This window comes from Ctenopharyngodon idella, chromosome 11 (genome assembly GCF_019924925.1).
Source record: "Ctenopharyngodon idella isolate HZGC_01 chromosome 11, HZGC01, whole genome shotgun sequence".
NCBI classification, from domain to species: Eukaryota; Metazoa; Chordata; class Actinopteri; order Cypriniformes; family Xenocyprididae; genus Ctenopharyngodon; species Ctenopharyngodon idella.
The window spans coordinates 18,695,119-18,719,032 of record NC_067230.1 but is presented as its reverse complement, the minus strand read 5'-3'; the positions used below and the strand labels follow the sequence as shown (position 1 = coordinate 18,719,032).

General features: G+C 37.5%; 1 protein-coding gene across 1 annotated transcript in view; it reads left to right on the top strand.

Annotated features, from left to right (window-relative positions):
• The first annotated feature begins 9,283 nt into the window (after positions 1-9,283).
• Positions 9,284-23,914, top strand: part of LOC127522357 (heterogeneous nuclear ribonucleoprotein L-like) — a 39,164-nt gene continuing 24,533 nt past the window's right edge. The window contains exon 1 of the mRNA XM_051912209.1: positions 9,284-9,626. Coding sequence (XP_051768169.1) covers positions 9,453-9,626 — 174 coding nt within the window. The 5' untranslated portion in view covers positions 9,284-9,452. The remainder of the gene's footprint in view (positions 9,627-23,914) is intronic.

The following is a 23,914-nucleotide window of genomic DNA, read 5'->3' as shown; positions in this document are numbered from 1 at the left end:
TTTCCTTTCCTTGTTCTCTTTTAGCTCTTACTGTGGGCCTCGCTGACAGAAACAAAGACGTGTTGATTAGCGTTCAGATCAAATTATATGCGTTATGATCTTTGCACGGATGAAGATTATCACAAATTTTTAATTCTGTGAATGTTGTGAAATGAGGAACTCAGAGTTCGATGATAAATGTGTTAATGATGAGTGACTGAGGTGTCGTTTAACACACACTTTCAGCCCTTATATCAGTGATTATTAGATCACTATCACAGATGTCTGTTGTGCCTCACTCTTTTCCTCTACTGATTGTGCAGATGTTTGACTTCACATTATGAGCTTCCTGTCAGTGTGTTTGGTGGCATTTGGTGATTCTGTGTTTAGCGCATGATGTGGACCATGACGTGTGTGTTTGTGTGTATTTATACCTACATAACCACATTTTGGGCACAAATTTGTACCAAGACGTAAGAAAAAGTGACCTGATAAAAGCTTCTTTTGTGCACATCCTCATTTGTAAAAACAGTAAAAGATAACGTATGTGTGTGTAACGAAGCGAGACTCAGGCGGGGATCCATTTGCTAGCTTTATTATAAAAGAACGTGGTCGTACAGGCAGGGTCAAAGCAGGGGCAAACAGGAACAGCAGGGACAGGCAGAATCGTAGTCAGGATACAGGCAATAGTCAGGGCAGGCAGAAAACACTCACAGAACAGTATACCAGGCAAGGATCAAAAGTAGGCAGCAACGGGTCGATAACGGGTAACAGACAGGATCGGAAACAAACAGGCAGACAGGAAATAAACGCTCAGAATTGCAACAAGGGTTAACAAGACTTCGCAATGAGGTGGTGTGTGTGTGAGTCCTTTATAGTCCAGGTAATGATCTGCAGGTGTGTGTGGCAATTGGTGATTGGAGTGGAGTGTGCATGTGATTGGAAGGGAGGATTGTGGGAAATGGAGTCCAGGAACTGACAGGAACAGACGGTGATTATGACAGTGTGAGTGTGTGTTCTTGTATATATGGTTTATGAGGACACACTTCCTGTGTCTTCGTAAACCAAATGGCTTAAAAAACATACTAAACTGTGTTTTTTGAAATTCTAAAAATGCAGACAGTTTCCTGTGATGGGTAGGTTTAGGGGCAGTGTAGAGTAGAGAATATACTGTTTGTACAGTATATAAACCATCACGCCTATGGAGAGTCCCAATAAACCACATATACAAGGGTGAGTGTGTGTGTGTGTGTGTGTGTGTGTGTGTGTGTGTGTGTGTGTGTGTGTGTGTGTGTGTGTGAGTGAGTGAGGGTATGTGAGTGTGTGTGTGTGTGTGTGTGTGTGTGTGTGTGAGTGAGTGAGTGAGTGTGTGTGTGTGTGTGAGTGAGTGTGTGCAGGAGTGTGTGTGTAAGTGTCTGCATGTGAGTGTGTTAGTGTGTGTGCGGATGTGTCTGCGTGTGTATGAGCGTGTGTTTGTGTGTGTGTGAGTGCGTGTTTGTGCGTGATTGCATGTTTGTGAGCGTGTGATTGTGCATCTGTGTGTGAGTGCATGTCTGTGTGTGAGTGAATGTTTGTGTGAGTGAGTGTGTGAGTGTGTTTGTGTGAGTGCGTGTTTGTGAGTGCATGTGTGTGAGTGAGTGCGTGTGTGAGTGCGTGTTTGTGTGTGAGTGCGTGTTTGTGTGTGAGTGCGTGTTTGTGTGTGAGTGTTTGTGTGTGAGTGCGTGTTTGTGTGTGAGTGCGTGTTTGTGTGTGAGTGAGTGTGTGAGTGCGTGTTTGTGTGTGAGTGCGTGTTTGTGTGTTAGTGCGTGTTTGTGTGTGAGTGAGTGCGTGTGTGTGAGTGCGTGTTTGTGTGTGAGTGAGTGTGTGTGAGTGAGTGTGAGTGCGTGTTTGTGAGTGCATGTGTGTGAGTGAGTGCGTGTGTGAGTGCGTGTTTGTGTGTGAGTGCGTGTTTGTGTGAGTGCGTGTTTGTGTGTGAGTGCGTGTTTGTGTGTGAGTGAGTGTGTGAGTGCGTGTTTGTGTGTGAGTGCGTGTTTGTGTGTGAGTGTGTGTTTGTGTGTGAGTGAGTGCGTGTGTGTGAGTGCGTGTTTGTGTGTGAGTGAGTGTGTGAGTGTGTGTGAGTGAGTGTGAGTGCGTGTTTGTGAGTGCATGTGTGTGAGTGAGTGCGTGTGTGAGTGCGTGTTTGTGTGTGAGTGCGTGTTTGTGCATGTGTGTGAGTGCGTGTGTGTGAGTGTTTGTGTGTGTGTGCTTGTTTGTGTGTGAGTGCGTGTTTGTGTGTGAGTGTTTGTGTGTGAGTGCGTGTTTGTGTGTGAGTGAGTGCGTGTGTATGAGTGCGTGTTTGTGTGTGAGTGCGTGTGTGTGAGTGCGGGTGACTGGGTGTGTGTGTGTGTGTGTGTGTGTGTGCGGGTGACTGTGTGAGTGTGTGTGTGTGTGTGTGTGTGTGTGTGTGCAGGTGACTGTGTGAGTGTGTGTGTGTGAGGTGTGAGTGTGTACGTTCATGTGTGTGAGTGCTTGTGAGTGTGTGTGTGTCTCTGTGTGTGTGCAGTAAAGAGCATAAGGCCATTAAAAGCCAGAGTCCTATAATGCCCTCCGTGTATCTGTGCTGTCTGTCTCAGTCCAGACTTATTTACCCAGAATCCTCTCAACAGCGCAGATAATGCACTGCTGCAGACTGTTACATTTACAGCACAGATAGAGACAGACACGCAGCGCTCTATACATATTAAACACAGGAGGATCTGAACTCTCTTCCTCTGTGTTCAGTTTAGTATGATCCTGTTCTATTTGTTTATCTAATAATGCAAAACAATTTATTTATGGAATATTGCAGTGTTTATTATAAATGATTAATCAGTGCACTTCATTATTGTTTTAAATTCATGTTCCTCATAATCTTGAATCAGAATAACTTCCTCTTGCAGCATCTCTTCTCTGATGACGAGGGCGGGGCAACCTGTCACTCACATGAGATCCACCAATAGCAAACCACAGCCATCCAATCAATTCCCCACAGACAAAATCAAGCCCCGCCCTACATTTGTTCTTGTTTGAGAAGCAGTTTCACTCAGATATACAGCACAATAGAGAAGAAAAGATGAGCGCAACTTCCCTTTCATGCCGACTTTATCATTTTAAGAGGTGACATGAAGCTTTTAAAGTCTTCCATTTGATTCAAACTCTTTAGAAAGGACCAAAAACTCTCCTTACATCACTGAAACACAAAATATCTGTTGTTTATTAATGAAGGATTCCAGCTGTGACTGCTGCATTATTAATTATATAGCTTAAAGCATCACACACAAATATCTTTATAAAATGATCCTCTGTGCAACATCTGACGCTTCCGTCATGAAAACTGTTGAATACTGGAGATTTTAATCTTCTGAATCGTTTGAATCATGTAATTTTAATCTTGCTGTCTAATATTGAGCTCAAATAGAATCGTGTATGGTGGACGTTCTTCTGAATCTTGTTTATAGTTTGTAACGCAGGAACCTGATGATCAATGCACATCTCTGAGTCTGTGTGTCTCTTCATGTGAAATCAGGCCAGTGTGTAGGCTGGAGAAGAGCTGGAATCGAGTCTAAGTGCTCCTGCTGTAAGTAGGTCAGCCGTCAGTATCTCTAATAAATCGACTGTAGAGCTCCAGCCTTCAGCCTGTCACAATATGATCAATAAACACTTGCATGATGCTCAAAAAATCTCATGATTTGTCGCTAAATAAGCTGCTTGTCAGATTGAACAAAAGCGTGATGGTCTGCAGTAATGAGTTAATGAGCCGGTCAGACGGGCCGGTCGGGATTCCAGCCATCCTGACTTCTGACTGACCCGTCAACACAAGAGTCTCACGCAGGCTTCAGATATGATCTCATCTAATTAACTGAGAAACGGCCGAGGCTAAATATAACTTCATAATTAGTATCATCATTGATGACCCTCTTTGTTGGAGCTGCAGGTGTGAGTTCAGACGGGATGAGCTGCAATCTGTTACGCTATTAATGTTATTATTTTGTTTTTGGTGAAACAAATTTAAAGCTATCCATCTGTCCGTCTATCTATCTATCTCTCTATCCTTCTGCCCATCCACCCATCTATCTGTCCGTCCATCCATCTATCAATCCACCCATCCGTCCATCCATCCACCCACCTATCTATCTATCTATCTATCTATCTATCCTTCCGTCCATCCATCCATCCATCCATCCATCCATCTATCCATCCTTCTGTCCATCCTTCTATCTGTCTGTCTGTCTGTCCGTCTATCTATCTATCTATCTATCTATCTATCTATCTATTCTGCCCATCCATCCATCCGTCCATCCATCCATCCTTCTGTCCATCCTTCTATCTGTCTGTCTGTCTGTCCGTCTATCTATCTATCTATCTATCTATCTATCTATTCTTCTGCCCATCCATCCATCCATCCATCCGTCCGTCCATCCATCTATCCTTCTGTCCATCCGTCCATCCATCCATCCATCCATCCATCCATCCATCCATCCATCCATCCACCTATCAGTCTGTCTGTCTGTCTGTCCGTCTATCCATCCATCCATCCATCCATCCATCATCCATCCATCCGTCTGTCCGTCTGTCTGTCCGTCTATCTATCTATCTATCTAATCATCCATCTATCCATCCATCTGTCTGTCTGTCTGTCTGTCTGTCTATCTATCTATCTATCTATCTATCTATCTATCTGTCTATCTATCTATCCGTCTGTCTATCCATCCATCCATCCATCTGTCCGTCCATCCATCAATCTGTCCGTCTGTCTTCCGTAATCTTCATCTATCTATCTATCTATCTATCTATCTATCTATCTATGCGTCTGTCTATCCGTCCATCTATCTATCTATCTATCTATCTATCTATCTATCTATCTATCTATCTATCTGTCTGTCCGTCTATCCATCTATCTATCTAATCATCCATCTATCCATCCATCCATCCGTCTGTCTGTCTGTCTGTCTGTCTATCTATCTATCCGTCTGTCTATCCATCCATCCATCCATCCATCTGTCCGTCCATCCATCCATCTGTCCGTCCGTCTTCCGTAATCTTCATCTATCTATCTATCTATCTATCTATCTATGTGTCTGTCTATCCGTCCGTCCATCTATCTATCTATCTATCTATCTATCTATCTATCTATCTATCTATCTATCTATCCTTCTGCCCATTCATCTATCTAGCTATCTATCTATCTATCTATCTATCTATCTATCTATCTATCTATCTATCTATCTATCTATCTGCCCATCCACCCATCTATCCATCCATCCGTCTATCCTTCCGTCCATCCATCCATCCATCCATCCATCCATCCATCCATCCATCCACCTGTCTATCCATCCATCCGTCCATCCATCCGTCCATCCATCCATCATTCTATCTGTTCAGATGGGATGAGTTTGAATCTATCATGTTTTGTTATTAGTTTCATTTTTAGTGAAACAAATATAAAGCATATGAACTCTCATGTACATGAGCTGTACACTGAAAATAATTGGTGGAGAAACAATTTTCACTCTAATTTCACAAATAATTACCAAAAAATGGCAAGTAACATTTCAGTAGAAAGTCTTAAATAGTATTTTCTTATAAAACATACTCCAATAATCTTTAGTTTTTATTTACAACTTTGAAAAATAATCTTTTACAGTGTATTTTATAGCAGTTATCTAAAGAACCTTGAGAGAATTGTGGGTATTTTCCCCTGTACATCAGCTCGAGCAGAATCATGACTTCTGTTCCACCTGTTTGACTTCATTGTGTTTGTAAGATCAAAACCCCTGACCTGAAACCTGTTGGGCTGTAGATGCCCGTTACAGGAAAGACACAGTGAACTGACGACGATACACGCACACAAGATGTTTGTTCAAGAGCTCGTCTGCTATTTTAGGGTGACTATTTTTATGGTCTGCACAAGTATTCACACACCCCTGAGATATTCTGACACCGACTGTGAAAATGTGTGCATAGAAATATGCACTTCAATGCTAAAAATATTTTTCTTACTCAATATTTTTGTCTTGTTTTACAGTACAAACATCTAAACATTCATAAACAAAGATGCATTTACTTTAGAAGCAAAATGATTTTTAAAAATGTCAGGAAAATAAACTTAATTCAAAGGGAAAACAAGATCATTTTCCCCCACCTTCAGATATTTTTCTTGTTTTAAGCATAAACTCATTTCAATTTGATAAAGTTTTGTTGGAAAACAAGTCGTAATAAATTATTTTTTTTCTCAAGTAAATGTATCTTGATTTTTGATTTTGTACTGGAAAACAAGACAAAAATACTGAGGAAGAAAATCATTTTGCTTAGTATTTTTGTCTTGTTTTCTATTAAAAATAAATAAGCATTCTTAAATAAAAATGCATGTACTTAAGATATTACATCTTGTTTTCTGAAAAATCATCAACATTTGTGCATAAAACAAGAAAAAACATCTCAGTGGGGTCAGAAAAAACAAGATTATTTTATTAACCCCAAATGAGAGATATTTGTTCTTGTTTTAAGCGTAAACTCACTTCATTTTGATCAATTTTTAACATAAACAAGACATGCTATCCTAAGTCATTTTGCTTCTCAAGTAAATGTATCTTGATTTAAAGATGTTTAGATGTTTGTACTGGAACACAAGGCAAAAATACTGAGTAAGAGTGGCTATAAAAACCCTTCATAACAGCCGCATGACTCTTTTTCGGTGATCTTCTCAAGCAGTTTGCACACACATGCAAAGCAAAGGCATGTTTGTGCAGCACACCTCTGTCCTAGATAGATCTCTGTGGTTTTCCAGGTTTAGCAGCACTATCTCTTCAGTCTGGGAAGATGAAACGCCTCCCGCATAAACATATTCTGATGCTAGAAAAGCACCTGCCGCTCCACCGGGTGCAAAACGCTATTTGATGCAAATTTCCTTCCTAGTGAACAAAAGGTAGAACAGAGACGATTGCTTAGAAATCACACATTTTGCTCTCCACCAACATGGCAGGAGACATTATTATCATTGTCTGTTTATTTCACATGATTTATTGGATGTGTTCTGGCTGTGGAGAGACGTGCAGTGCGTCTCAGATGGGCTGTAATTGCTGCTGAAGTGTGCATACTTCTCAAAGAGCTTCTGACGCTGGGAACTGTGGGAGAGTCGGCCCAGAATGCTAGCCGCATCTTTACTTCTGGTTTCCACTTCATGAACCCACAGACGTCCAAATCTGAGCTGACAGCTGGAGGAATCATGGGAGAGACTGCAGACAGACTCATGTAAACAACATCTGAAATCAGTCTCAGCAGTCTCTAGTGTCCATGAGAACATAAACACAGAGAACATGAACCATCAATTTATCTGTCTATCGTTCGGCCTGTCCGTCTGTGTGTCTGTCCATCTGTCTATCGTCCGTCCGTCTGTCTTTCTATCGTTCGGCCTGTCTGTCTGTCTGTTTGTCTGTCTGTCTATCTATCTGTCGTTCAGCCTGTCTGTCTGTCTGTCCATCTGTCTGTCATTCAAGCCTGTCCGTCCGTCTGTCTGTCTGTCCGTCCGTCCGTCTTTCTGTCCGTCCATCTGTCTGTCCGTCTGTCTATCTTTCGGCCTGTCCATCTGTCTGTCCGCCTGTCTGTTGTTCGGCCTGTCCGTCCGTCTGTCTGTCTGTCTGTCTATCATTTGGTCTGACAGTCTGTCTGTCTATCGTTAGGTCAGTCTCTCTGTCTGTCTGTTGTTCGTTCATTAAGTCTATCATTCGGTCCGTCTGTCTGTCTATCGTTCGGTCTGTCATTCGGTCTGACAGTCTGTCTGTCGTTCGGCCTGTCTGTCTGTCCATCTGTCTATCGTTAGGTCGGTCTGTCTGTCAGTCTATCAGTCTGTCTATCGTTCGGCCTGTCCGTCCATCTGTCTGTCTGTCTGTCTATCGTTCGGTCTGACAGTCTGTCTGTCTGTCTGTCTGTCCGTCGTTCTGCCCATCTGGCTTTCGTTAGGTCAGTCTCTCTGTCTGTCTGTTGTTCGTTCGTTCAGTCTATCATTCGGTCCGTCTGTCTGTCTATCGTTCGGTTTGTCTGTCTGTCATTCAGTCTGACAGTCTGTCTGTCTGTCGTTCGGCCTGTCTGTCTGTCTGTCCATCTATCTGTCGTTCGGCCTGTCTGTCTGTCTGTCCATCTGTCTGTTGTTCAGCCTGTCCGTCCGTCTGTCCATCTGTCTGTCCGCCTGTCAGTCGTTCGGCCTGGCCGTCCGTCTGTCTGTCTGTCTGTCTATCGTTCGGCCTGTCTGTCTGTCTATCGTTAGGTCGGTCTGTCTGTCTATCGTTCGGTCTGACAGTCTGTCTGTCTATCTATCATTAGGTTTGTCTGTCTGTCCATCTGTCTATCATTAGGTCGGTCTGTCTGTCAGTCTATCAGTCTGTCTATCGTTCGGTCTGACAGTCTGTCTGTCTGTCTGTCTGTCTGTCCGTCGGTCTGCCCATCTGGCTATCGTTAGGTCAGTCTCTCTGTCTGTCTGTTGTTCGTTCGTTCAGTCTATCATTCGGTCCGTTTGTCTGTCTATCTTTCGGTTTGTCTGTCTGTCATTCGGTCTGACAGTCTGTCTGTCTGTTGTTCGGCCTGTCTGTCTGTCCATCTGTCTATCGTTAGGTCGGTCTGTCTGTCTGTCTGTTGTTCGTTCGTTCAGTCGATCTGTCTATCATTCGGTCTGTCCATCCGTCTGTCTATCGTTCTGTCTGTCCGTCCATCTGTCTGTGTGTCTGTCTATCTATCACATGATGTTGTTTTAATTCAGTCATGTCTTGACTTTACTGTTGTATTAATATTCTGTGATCTCAGACTGATTTAACTGTTCTAACAGATTTAACTGCTCTGAGTCACATTCAGAAAAAATTCCTCATGATTCCACTTCCTCATATTTGACCCATGTGCCACAATCTCATATTTCAGTTTACCCAGGTTCAACTTCGCTCTGCTAAAATGTTCTGATTTAATTGTGCTTTTAATTAAGACAGCTCTGTGTTTACGTGTTTTTGTTGATGGTCAGAAATACTTATGATTTTAATACCATTTATTTTACTGAACTTAATTTCTGAGTAAAGGACATAATTTGTATGAATAGTGCTTGACATGTACATTATGGTAAAGTAATTTTCAAACAAAGAAGTTCAAAGCAATTATTATAATTATTTTAATGTCAGATTATTCAGATCATATGAAAGCAGTGCTGTGTACTTTACGCATGCGCCGATCGCAGCCAATAAGCGCCGCTGCGCAGCCGTCACTCAGATGCGGGATCCAATGAAAACCAGCGTGACGTCAGAGCCGCAGTGAGCGAGGATTCAGGGCGTGAGCGCGCAGAGCTGTTGCCGGATGAGTGTCGCGCGCCGTCCCTGACCAAAGCAGCACATGAGCGCGCGTGTGTGCGTGTGCGCTCCTTTCACATTATTCTCATCATTTTTATTACCGATTGTGAGTGATTGATTGATTTATATATCATGTCTGTGCTGGAGGAGTACGAGCGCGCGCCCAAGCGCCTGAAGGTCTCCGCTGAAGATGAGGAGGAGCTGGAGGAAGGCGAGGAGTCAGACTCAGCATCCGCGGGGCTCATGGGTGACGATGAGGAGGATGAAGGGCAGAGCAGAGCGCGATGGAGCTCCGCGGACAGGAAGGTCAGACCACAAACACTGTATTACTGCATCGTAATCGATGTCATGCTCATTTTTATACGTTATTTATTCAGATTTATAGTGCTGCATTGACATGACGTTTAGTGCATGGTGCCAAAACATTGAAAAGAGAAAAATACAAGAGAAAAACATAAACAGGAACAGTGGCATGGATATAAATATGCAGTAAAACAGTCCAGTGTGAAAGAGAAGATCAGAAAACATAACCTCACTGACCACAAATCACATGTTACATGCATGTTTTCCTATCTAATTCATCTGAAGTGTCATGTCAAGAGCATTACATATGAATTTGTCAGGAAATCAAGTCAGGCTCAGTAAGGTTTTCATTGCATTCAATGTGAATACAGTTGTAGAGAATTAAACAGCAGATTAAATTAAAAACAAATATAAATAGGCTACCAAAGTAACACGTGTACATTATGTGTATGCACAGTACTATGGTAAATATCAAAGTACACTCTTAAAAATAAAGTTTTTATTGGCATCAATGGCTCCATTCTAATCTTCAAAGGTTCTTTAGATTGTTTCAGTGTTCTAAGAAGAACTGATTTTAAGAACTGATCACTGAAAGGTTCTTTGGGGAACCAGGAATGGTAACCATCTTCTGTAACCTTTACTTTTAAGAGTGTACTATGATTTTACCATCTGTTAGTAATGTGGTACTTTGTTCGTTCTTTTATTTTACCCAAACCAACTGTTTAATCGGCTATGTGTCGACCTAGTAGTGAGTTTCCCTACCTAGGCAGCGTTTCAATATGCATATGATTTGTCCACGGCCCACTTATGTACACTCTAGTTTAAAAACAACCCAAGTTGGATTGAAAATGGACAAACCCAGAGTTAACGTGCTGGGTAGTTTTATTTTACCCAACTATTGATTAAAAATTACTATATGGCTGGCTTAAAATGAACCCAAAATCAGACACATAATTACTAGAAGCAACAATAATGATCAAAAGCTGAACATTTATTAATAAACAACTTAATAAATGTTTATTGTTTCATTATCATTCATTCAACTTAAACATATTAGTAAATGTTAATTTCCAACATACTTTGGGTTCATTTTAAGCAAGAAATACAGTCATTTTTAATCAATAGTTGGCTTAAATAAAACTGCCCAGCACGTTGGGCAAACATTTAACCCTGGGTTTGTCCATTTTCAACCCAACTTGGGTTGTTTTTAACCCACTTTTTTAGAGTGTATGATTTTACCATCTGGTAGTAATGTGGCACTTTGTTTGTTCATTTATTTTACCCAAACTAACTGTTTAATCGGCTACGTGTCGACCTAGTAGTGAGTTCCCTACCTAGGCAGCGTTTCAATATGCATATGATTTGTCCACGGTCCGCTTATGTACACTCTAAAAATGCTGGGTTGAAAACAACCAAAGTTGGGTTGAAAATGGACAAACCCAGGGTTAAATGTTTGCCCAACGTGCTGGGCATTTTTATTTAAGCCGACTATTGATTAAAAATGGCCATATGTCTGGCTTAAAATGAACCCAAAATAGGTTGGAAATTAAAAATCAGACACATAATTACTAGAGGCAACAATAATAATCAAAAGGAGAACATTTATTAATAAATGTTTATTGTTTCATTATTATTCATTAAACTTATTAATAAATGTTCATTTCCAACATATTTTGGGTTCATTTTAAGCAAACAATACAGTATTTTTTAATCAATAGTTGAGTTAAATAAAACTTCCCAGCAGGTTGGGTCAAACAATTAACCCAATCGCTGAGTTTGTCCATTTTCAACCCAACTTGGGTTGTTTTTAACCCAGCATTTTTTAGAGTATGATTTTCCATCTGGTAGTAATGTGATACTTCGTTTGTTTATTTTACCCAAACCAACTGTTTAATCGGCTATGTGTCGACCTAGTACTGAGTTCCCTACCTAGGCAGCGTTTGAATATGCATATGATTTGTGCACGGTCCGCTTTTGTACACTCTAAAAAAAAATGCTGGGTTAAAAACAACCCAAGTTGGGTTTAAAATGGACAAACCCAGCGGTTAGGTTAAATGTTTGATCAACGTACTAGGCAGTTTTATTTAACTATTGTTTAAAAATGACTGTATGTCTGGCTTAAAATGAACCCAAAATAGGTTGGAAATTAAAAATCAGACACATAATTACTAGAGGAAACAATAATAATCAAAAGGTGAACATTTATTAATAAGCAATTTAATAAATGTTTATTGTTTCATTATTATTCATTAAACTTATTAATAAATGTTCATTTCCATTTTGGGTTCATTTTAAGCAAGAGATACAGTATTTTTTAAACAATAATTGAGTTAAATAAAACTGCACAGCACCTTGGGCAAACATTTAACCCAACCGCTGGGTTAAAACAACACATTCGAAGGGTTACAACAACCCAATCGCTGGGTTTGTCCATTTTCAACCCAACTTGGGTTGTTTTTAACCCCGCAGTTTTTAAAGTGTATGATTTTACCATCTGTTAGTAATGTGGTACTTTGTTTGTTCTTTTATTTTACCCAAACCAACTGTTTAATCGGCTATGTGTCGACTTAGTAGTGAGTTTCCCTACCTAGGCAGCGTTTCAATACGCATATGATTTGTCCAACGTGATAAGTAGTTTTATTTAACTCAACTATTAATTAAAAATGACTATATGTCTGACTTAAAATGAACCCAAAATCAGACACATAATTACTAGAAGCAACAATAATAATCAAAAGCTGAACATTTATTAATAAGCAACTTAATAGATGTTTATTGTTTATTATTCATTAAACTTTTAAATAAATGTTCACTTATTACACATATTAATAAATGTTAATTTCCAACATACTTTGGGTTCATTTTAAGCAAGAAATACAGTCATTTTTAAACAATAGTTGAGTTAAATAAAACTACCCAGCAGGTTGGGCAAACATTTAACCCAACCGCTGGGTTAAAACAACCCAACTGCTGGGTTTATCCATTTTCAACCCAATTTGGGCTGTTTTTATCCCCGCATTTTTTCGAGTGTAAGTGTCTTGAATGGATCGGTCCATCTCAGGTGGTCCAATAGTGGTTGCTTGACAATTTTTAATTAATCCTATATTTTTTATTAAAATATTGCACTCTGTCACACTTTCTCGCCCCCATAAAAATATGAATAGAAGTCTGTATGCGCACTAAACTTCCATAAAAACCTCCTAAAAACATTATGACTGACATTATGACAAAACCGATGCAATAAGACTCGAATTCTATGTCCAAGGAACAAAAATGTGCAAAATGTTTCTGTATCTTCATGTAACTTCTTCAAGGAGTTTAAGGATCATCCTAAGCCGAGGTGCTGAGCTTTCTGCAAACATCCGTATAACCCAAGATTTCTTGTGCAACATGACACAAACACAGCCATTGTGGTTAAACCAAGCAAAATACACAACCTCTTGGTTTTGCAATGCCAGTGCAATCAAAGAAAAACTAAAAGTGGTCAAACAACCAACTCTCATTTTTGTAGCACTTGAACAAAGTCAGTTTTATTTTATTTCACAAAACATGTCAAAGCAGCTTTACAGAAATCATGTTTATTACATCTTCATGCCGTATAGTTGAATTTATCAGATTAGAACTGGACGATAATATAGTTACATTTTGGGACGATACAAACAATCAAGCGGTTGTGATTTTCTGTATAGCATATATCGTGATGGAAAGACCCTGGATGTTTCAGAGCAACATTTACTATTTAAATGTACACAGTACTGTTAGTAAAGGCTCATACAACACACACACGAGTGAGTAAACATCATCCGTCTGAAGAGCGTCTGATTGACTCAATTAGAGCTGATCACATGGTGCATTAGTGCATCGGACACACTGCAGCTCTTCATTTGATTCAGACTCAAACATTCGTAATGCATTTTAGGCAATATTGCGATTAAACCTTACCTCATGTAAACTTTGATCAAATAGACGAGATTAAGCTCATAATCCTACCATCCATATTTTTAGTAAAATATGTGGCGTATGCCGATTTTAATCAGGCGTGTAAAGACTTTAATTGCATCTTTTCCACTCACGGATCATGCGCAGATTCATAAACACAGCGGTGAAGGCGGTATCATTTAAGAAACGGAGTTTATGTTGACAACGTTGCAGTATATTGATGGTCGAACACATCGAAATGAAGACATTTTTAGCATATAAATGTGTTTTGTATTTGATGCAAGTAGATTAAAACAGTGTCCAGTAACACTTACTGTATGTTTGCTGTGCATATGTAAAAAATAACCACAATTTTTAGCTAATAATCAGAATAATGAAAATTGCATGCAAGTGAAGAGGTTTGCGCGTGTCATGTGAGTCCTTCCTTACTCTGATTACTGGAAATAATCACATTGTAAATAGTCAATGTGTAAAGTAAAGAGTGTCAGATTGTCTGAATTGTGTGTGTTCACAGAGGAAATGTTTGACACCTTGATATGGCTGTGGGTTTCATGGTTTATAAATTCAGATCTGTGAAGTTATTTCACATGGATGATATTTATTCAGCATTGGTGTGATATTTTTAAAAACTAGACTAGTTTCCATAAAAGGAGCCAATGAGCAGAATCATGAGTGAGTCATTTATGAAACGGTCTCATTTAAACGAACACCAAATTAAAAATAAGCCTCACCTGGAGGACAGACGGAGCGCTGGAGTTTATTCTGTGATGGTGTTTTTAATATTTTGAGCATCTGGTACAAGTGTTTGCACATTAAATCATAATGGGACCATGTTCCTGGTCTAATTATTATCATTTTCATGTGTATGCACCATTAAACAGTAATCTAATTTTTGCTAAATATCACATCTCACATCAGAGTTTCATCAGAATTTTAATGAATTAATTTACATACTATATCTAAAATAAGTGTGAAATCATAACTGAGCACTTTTAATTTATTAGTACATGTTCACACGTGTGAAAATCATATAGTGAAAATAATAAAAGCATGTTTTTTTATTGAATAAATGCAAGGAAGAATGATATTTAATCATTTATATGCACCTGCATTTTTTACTAAAATATTTTAAAATGTATATGAAAAATGTATTGTCAGGACTTTAATGAGTCATTTTACATAAAATATAACAATCTAATTTATAATCGACTCCTTTTACCTTATTAGTGGTGCATGTTCCTGATTTAACTGTGTATGTGAAAATCATAGTAGTAAAAATAATCAAAAGCATGTTTTTTTATTTATTTTTTATTAAATAAATAAAATGAAGAATAATATTTCTTCAGCTAACAGGGAACGTTCTGTCAAGGTTCTCTCAAAGTTATGAACAAACGTTCTTACAGTAACATTAAAAGAATAAAAGTCTTTAATAATGTTCTCAAAATGGATGTTTGTCTAATACTTTTTAAATGTTGCTTGTTTCAGAACGTTCAGAGAACATTCAAAAGTAACATTCCATTAATGTTTGAAGAATGATAAAATGGAATGTTCACTGAACATTTACATATGTTTTAAAAACAGGACGTTTTGAACGTTTGGAGAACATTCAGAAATGACATTTTCATAATGTTATAAGGTTCAACTAATGGGAACGTTAGTAAAACGTTCTTAGAACGTATTTATGTTAGCTCGGTCTACTTTTCACTTTTTTTTTTTTAAATAAAACATCTGTGAACAATAACACAGTCACATTGTTGAACCAGAGATTCATCAGAACTTTAATGAGTCATTTTACAAAAAAAATATAACAGTGTTTGCTCCACATCTAACATAATCCACTCCTTTTACCTTATTAGTGGTGCATGTTCCTGATTTAACTGTGTATGTGAAAATCATAGTAGTAAAAATAATCAAAAGCATGTTTTTCCCCAAAGTTATGAACAAACGTTCTTACAGTAACATTAATAGAACATTCATTCAGAGTTATCTGGTCTTTAATAATGTTCTCAAAATGGATGTTTGTCTAATGTTTTTTAAATGTTGCTTGTTTCAGAGAACATTCAAAAGTAACATTCCAATAATGTTTGAAGAATGATAAAATGGAATATTCACATAACAAAAAAATATTTAAAAAACAGGATGTTTTGAACCTTCAGAATTTACATTTTTTATAATAACGTTCATAACTTTAATGGGAACATTAGTAAAACTTATTTTTGTTCGCTGGGTCTACTTTTTACTTTAACTTCTGTGAACAATAACACGGTCACATTGTCTAATCAGAGAATCGAATTATATTTTGTTGCATTAATGCATTATTTCAGATATGCTGTGAAGCTTGTTTCATGCAGACTTTAATATGATCTTCAGCAACAGTATCTGTACGTGTGCAGTTATTATTCATATAGCAGCTCATTCAGCGGTTTTATTGTGATCACAACTGTGTGTGTGTGTTTTCACAGTCCAGACGCTCACAGAAAGAGAAGACAGACAGATATAATGGCTTCAGTATTTTGCCCAGAGCGAATGGCTTGGCTCCGAAGGAAACGTTCCTATGATGATTTGAATACTAAGTGGCTTTTATTGGCCGCTTTAAATGTCACTCATCACTGTCTTATCTGAGCGATAATTGTACATGTACTTTCAGCAGACCTGAGCTGAACCTCACACACTGTCCTGATAACACCCGTGTGTGCGTTCTGGAGCAGATATTGTTTCCCGTGGGGTTTATTGATCGATTGATTGACTGATTGATTATCTCTAAACTCTCTGGGAATTTCTGGCCTGTTTGTGCCGACGGCGCCGTCACCTTTTACTGCTAGAGATACGCGGACACGACAATGAAATCAAACGCTCTCGGGTGGGCGGCAGCAGTGTTATCAGCATGAGCTTGTGGGAGAGAACGACACAGGAGATCGTTCTGGAATCAGTTCACATCCATAATCTGCCCTTTTTAATGTGTATGCAAACTGTCGGCGTGTCTTTGTGTCTCGGGTGGGCGGCAGCGTCTCTGGAGTCTGTACGAGCCGTCTGGGATCTCAGCGGGGCTGATGGGAGATGAAGGACGTCTGTAGGGCTAAATGGGGTCACCTGACCTGCCCAACTGGCAAATGAGCCATTGATTTGAATGTGTGTCATGTTGATATGAGGCAGATCTGTTCTGGATTGTTTTGTCCTGCTGATGGATTCTGGGTCTGGGTTTTGATGTGTGAAATACTTTGCTGTAACATTGAGTTTAATGCAAGACACTACAAGCAAAATCATTGTTTTTTTTCATGCACTGGTCAGTTTTGGTTACTGGAAACTAGACTAGTGGAAAGAAAACATCCATTTTTGTTGCACTCGATCTCTTTGTGTCTGTACATCTTTAAATGAGGCGAGTTTGATCAGATATCTCCACTTCAGCAGCGTTACACGCACCAAACTTTCCAGTTTTATTTATATCTATATTCTGAAGGTTTGATCATATATCGTTCGCCTGATTTATACAACATTTAAATTTTTTTTTGTATGTTTGTTGACAGCATTTTCTATGGAAGCTTGTTTCCGCCACTAAATAAAAAAATTAAAAAGGTAATTGTGACTCTTTATCTCACAATTCTGACTTTTTTTTCTCAGATTTGCAAGATTTAAACCCGCAATTGCGAGTTATAAAGTCAGAATTGCAAGTTATAAACTCAGAATTGCGAGTTATAAACTCAGAATTGTGAGATATAAAGTCAGAATTGCAAGATATAAAGTCAGAATTGCGAGATATAAAGTCGGAATTGCAAGTTATAAAGTCAGAATTGCGAGATATAAAGTCGGAATTGCGAGATATAAAGAGAGAATTGCGTGTTATAAACTCAGAATTGTGAGATATAAAGTCAGAATTGTTTTATAAAGTCAGAATTGTGAGATATAAAGTCAGAATTGTTTTATAAAGTCAGAATTGTGAGATATAAAGTCGGAATTGTTATAAAGTCAGAATTGTGAGATATAAAGTCAGAATTGCAAGATATAAAGTCAGAATTGCAAGATATAAAGTCGGAATTGTTATAAAGTCAGAATTGTGAGATATAAAGTCAGAATTGCAAGATATAAAGTCGGAATTGCAAGTTATAAAGTCGGAATTGCGAGATATAAAGTCAGAATTGTGAGATATAAAGTCAGAATTGTTTTATAAAGTCAGAATTGCAATTGCAATGTTTCCGCCATAAAATAAAAATAAAAAGGTAATTGCGACTTTTTATCTCACAATGACTTTTTTCTTGCAATTCTGACTTTATAACTCACAATTGTCGCAATTACCTTTTTTATTTTTATTTCATGGCAGAAAAAAGCTTCCATAATTTTCTGATTTATGAAGTGATAAAAAAGCAATTGTCTTAATGCATTGTCATTAAAGTATGACGAGATCTATTCGTTGACCTGTAGTGTCTGGCCTTAAAAGGTTAGTTCACTGAAAATAAAACCAGAATCTTTACTTCCGCACTCTTCTTTCTTCTGAGGAATCACAGTTTCCTCAGAGATCAACGTCTCCTTTTGTGCTTTACAGAATAAAGGAAGTCATACAGGTTTGGATTGAGTAAATAAAGGAATTGGTGCTGAAACACTTCTGAAGGCATTGAACATTTACATTCTTCTTGATGTTTTTCGTTCAGTGATCTGTTGATTCAGATGTTAGTAAGAATGACGGCAGCCGTAAACGAAACAGGCGTTCCAGGCTGAAAGCGGGTCAGTTGGATGGATTGTGTTATGCTAACAAACTCGTCTCATTGATTTTTGACTTCTGCTGCTGCGTCTCAGAATAGTGTCTTACACAATCGTGTGTGGTGTGTAGTTCTCTGTGGATGACATTGCATGTCATTTCCTGTTAATGCTGCAGCAGTAGTTGTTTCTGTCATTGGTTTGCAGAGGAAACATGATGCTATCAGTGTGCTGCAGTCACATGGGAGTTTTTAGGGCGTGAGCGTTTCTTAAGTTAAATAATGTATATTAAGAAAGATTTATAGTATTACTTGCCTACTGATTTTAGAGCAGTTGTCATGTTTAGGTATGAAACCGCTTCATAAACAGTCTTTTCAACCACACAGTATCATTATTTCTGTCTTAGAAACATTCAGATTATAACAGAAGTACTGGGATAAATGTTTATAGTTCAGATATAAACACTGATGTCTACGGTAGCGATCAAAATAGAGTAAATAATTTTTTGAAATAACCTTGATGCTTCAAATAAAGGTTGTATCATTACATTGTTACACCAGTAGGTAGCGACAAGTGACTGTTAAACAAATGTATTTGTCATTGAATCATTCATTCAAAAGATTTGTTCAAAAATACTGATTCATCCAGTAATGACACAAGTGAAGTCTTTATCGCTGTGTCTCATTTCGGAGGTCGCATTTGAAGGCTGCGTATGTCATCAAGGATGTATTATTTAAGAAAATTAACCATAATAAAATTGACTGTTATTCCTTGTGAGGTGTAAAATACTGTCGTTTCTTTCTTATTTTGCAATCTAATGGTTACTTTTCTTAAATGAGACGACCTTGTTGATGTATGCAGCCTTCAAATGCGACCTCCGGAGAACACAGCCTTTGAAATGAGAGTGAGTCATTGAATCATTCATTCAAGAGATTCGTTCAAAAACACAAGTGAAACAAGTGAAGTCTTTATGAGTGAGTCATTGAATCATTCATTCAAGAGATTTGTTCAAAAATGCTGATTCATCCAGTAATGAAACAAGTGAAGTCTTTATGAGTGAGTCATTGAATCGTTCATTCAAGAGATTCGTTCAAAAACACAAGTGAAACAAGTGGAGTCTTTATGAGTGAGTCATTGAATCATTCATTCAAGAGATTTGTTCAAAAACACAAGTGAAACAAGTGGAGTCTTTATGAGTGAGTCATTGAATCATTCATTCAAGAGATTCGTTCAAAAACACAAGTGAAACAAGTGAAGTCTTTATAAGTGAGTCATTGAATCATTCATTCAAACCAATTTTTAAAAAATAATTCTTTCAAATTAATTAAATTAAATAGACTGCAGCAATTAATATTTTGTCAGAACCTCTAGTAAATTAAATGTCTGTTCAGAATCGTGAGACAATCGTGATCTCTATTTGAAACAAAAAGTTTGTAATATATATATATATATATATATATATAATTATAAAAAATAAAAAATAATATATATGTATAAAAAATTATACATATATATATATATATATATATATAAATAATAAAATAATAATAAATGTTACATATATATATATATATACAAAATAACTATATAAATGAATAAATAATAAAGTTAATAAATATATATATATATATATATATATATATATATAAATATAAAAAATATATATAAAAATAAATCTATAAAATAATGTTTATTATTATTCACTTCAGCATCTCAGTTAATTTAAACATATAATGAATGACCTTTGACCTCTCTGCTCTCAAGATATCATATTACTCATGTAAAATCCTCATCAACTGAGCATTTTGTGTTAATGTAGATATGCGTGTCATATCAAAGGCCATGAAGCTGAAGAGCGACGTGACAAACGCTGCTGTGAAAAGCTCAGATGTGTGTAAATCAGTGAATGTGTCTGTGGACGTGTCACTGCAGTCAGATCTCCAGCTGCTCATGAAGTGATTCTCAGTGGCTTCAGATCTTCATGGTGTGATTGATCTGTATTGTTTCAGGAAAGATCTGTTATACAAAGCCGTCCTGCTCTGTGGGCGGAGCTTCGGTGATGATGTGGGCGGGGCTTCGGTGATGATGTGTTGAGATGTTTTGTGTGTTGTGCATCAGCTGGTCTCTCTGGAGGCTCACGGGCGGCTCTGACGGCAGCATCAGGCTCAGATCAGACTCAGTGTCTGAATCAGCACTTCACAGATACTGACCAGAAAGAAGAGCAGCTGTCTGTGAATAAGGAAGTAATGCAGGAAGTGTTATTATTATTGATTTTAAAATAAAAAAAAGCCTAAAAAAACTTTCTTTTGTTCTCTTTCCTTCTTTTTCTTAATTTGTTTGTTCATTTGTTTTTTCTTTCCTTTCTTCATTTGTCCTTTCTTTCTTTCATTTGTTCCTTTGTTCTTTCTTTCTTTTCTTACTTCATTTGTTTGTTTGTTTGCTCCTTCCTTCCTTCCTTCCTACATCTTTCTTTCTTTCTTTCTTTCTTTGTTTGTTTGTATTTTCTCTTTTCTTTATTTCTTTCTTTCCTTCTTTCTCTCTTTCTTTCTTTTTCTTACTTTCCGTACTTCGTTTGTTTGTTCCTTTCTTTCTTTCTTTCTTTCTTTCTTTTCTTACTTCATTTGTTTGTTTGTTCCTTCCTTCCTTCCTTCCTACATCTTTCTTTCTTTCTTTCTTTCTTTCTTTGTTCCTTCCTTCCTACATCTTTCTTTCTTTCTTTCTTTCTTTGTTCTTTCCTTCCTTTATTCCTTTCTTTCTTTCCTTCTTTCTCTCTTTCTTTCTTTTTCTTACTTTCCGTACTTCGTTTGTTTGTTCCTTCCTTCCTTCCTTCCTACATCTTTCTTTCTTTCTTTCTTTCTTTCTTTCTTTCTTCATTTGTTTGTTTGTTCCTTCCTTCCTTCCTACATCTTTCTTTCTTTCTTTCTTTTCTTACTTCATTTGTTTGTTTGTTTGCTCCTTCCTTCCTTCCTTCCTACATCTTTCTTTCTTTCTTTGTTTGTTTGTTTTTTCCTTCCTTTATTTCTTTCTTTCCTTCTTTCTCTCTTTCTTTCTTTTTCTTACTTTCCGTACTTCGTTTGTTTGTTCCTTCCTTCCTTCCTTCCTACATCTTTCTTTCTTTCTTTCTTTCTTTCTTTCTTTCTTTCTTTCTTTCTTTCTTTCTTTTCTTACTTCATTTGTTTGTTTGTTCCTTCCTTCCTTCCTTCCTACATCTTTCTTTCTTTCTTTCTTTCTTTCTTTCTTTCTTTGTTCCTTCCTTCCTACATCTTTCTTTCTTTCTTTCTTTCTTTCTTTCTTTCTTTCTTTGTTCTTTCCTTCCTTTATTCCTTTCTTTCTTTCCTTCTTTCTCTCTTTCTTTCTTTTTCTTACTTTCCGTACTTCGTTTGTTTGTTCCTTCCTTCCTTCCTTCCTTCCTACATCTTTCTTTCTTTCTTTCTTTCTTTCTTCATTTGTTTGTTTGTTCCTTCCTTCCTTCCTACATCTTTCTTTCTTTCTTTCTTTTCTTACTTCATTTGTTTTTGTTTGCTCCTTCCTTCCTTCCTACATCTTTCTTTCTTTCTTTCTTTGTTCCTTCCTTCCTACATCTTTCTTTCTTTCTTTCTTTCTTACTGTTTGTTCATTCCTTCCTTCCTTCCTTCCAACCTTCCTTCATTTGTTCTTTCTTTCTTTCTTTCTTTCCTTCCTTCCTTCTTTCATTTGTTCTTTCTTTCCTTACTTTTCTTCGTTCGTTTGTTTGTTCTTTCCTTCCTTTATTCCTTCCTTCCTTTGTTCATTTGTTCTTTCTTTATTTATTTCCTTCCTTCCTTCTTTCATTTGTTCTTTCTTTCCCTACTTTTCTTTGTTCGTTTGTTTGTTCTTTCTTTCCTTCCTTTATTTATTCCTTCCTTCGTTCATTTGTTCTTTCTTTCTTTTATCTTTCTTTTTTCAATTCTTTTTTCTTTCTTTCTTTCTTTCTTTCTTTCTTTCTTTCCGTAATTCTTTTGTTGGTTCGTTCGTTTGTGTTCTTTCCTTCCTTGATTTGTTCCTTCTTTCTTTCTTACTTTCTTTCTTTCTCTCTTTCCATACTTTTGTTAGTTTGTTTGTTTGTGTGTTCTTTCCTTTCTTCCTTTTTTCTATCTTTCTTTCTATCTTTCTTTCTTTCTTTCCTTTTCTTCATTGGTTAGTTCTTTCTTTCTTACTTTATTTTTCTTACTTCCTGTACTTCGTTTGTTTCTTCCTTCCTTCCTTCCTTCCTTCCTTCCTACATCTTTCTTTCTTTCTTTCTTTCTTTCTTTCTTTCTTTCCATGCATGTATGAATCAGACTTTCATCAGTAAACGTATAGTCATCCGGTCAGGAGAACACACTATTTGTGTCCCTGCGTTTCTGCGCTGCGTTTGAAATGTCACCCGAAACGATTCATTTGACCAATTTGTGTAATCCAATCAGAGTATGATGACATTCACATGCAGCTGCAGCAATAACCCGGCCGCGTCTCGCTGCTCATTTCCCGTAGATTCAGATCTATTTTTAAAGCGGCGTCTGATGACGAGGCGCTTGTTTGTCTGCCTGATTAACCTGTTTATGTATTTGTTTAATTAAAGTCAGATGGCTTATATACAGTCTCTTAAACATGAATAATAAAACATCTGACCATCTGTTGCCAGATTGGACACTTTTTCTCCTTATTATGAATTTGCAGAACAAACAAACAGCCTGCAAGAAAATCATTTGTTATTATTTAAACTACACTATCTTTATGAATAAATACATAAACAACAGATAATGTTTTTTCAGTAGTGTGTGTGGTTATTTTAGTTGTTGTGGCTCATATTTGCACAGGCTGCAGAAGAGATGTTTGTTGTTTCCTTATCTCTCATTCACAGGCAGATTTTCACATGAATTTCCCCTTTCATCTCTGTATTATTCAGAGAAATGGAGAACTGAACGTCTGTGAGAGAAGCAGGTAAAGACGTCAAGCAGGATTTAACCACACTCTGTGTCTGTATGCAAATGAAGACCGTAATTATTCAGTATTTATGAATCCTGTCCATCAGTCCTGTGAGTTAGATGGTAGGTGGAGTTATATGGTGTAGTGGGTGTGGCTGTGCTGCTGATGTGGGTGTGGTTATGTGATGAGGTCATGTGGGTAAGAAGGCAGTAAAGGCTGTTCAGTTTTTACTTGTATGATAATGAATTAATACGATAACAGAGAATCACAGCTAAAGGCTCTTAAACACAATCTCCTTTATTTTGGTTGAATATGTGCATCTTCACAAATAAAAATGGATTAGATCTTAAATTCCATGGATATTATCCTGTCAAAATTGAGGAACAAATTGGAACTGAAACTGGGGTCTGCCAGTCCCGAAGAGACGCATGTGAAAATGAACGCACACACACTCACACACATACGCCCATCAGTGCATGTCAAACACTGTAAAGCGTCACTTACAGCTGAGAAATAAATAAATAATGCAAGAGGCCGTTACCATAGTGACAGCAGAGACTTAAAAGGTCTTGGAGGAATTAACAAGAGGTTGTGTCACACGAATGTGACGCTGCCGATACCGACCCCCTGATACCAGAGTTATTATAGTCAAACTGATGCAATAAACATTTTTGTTGTTTTAAATAAAATGAATGCTAACTGAAATAAACTAAAATATATATATAAAAAATTTAACT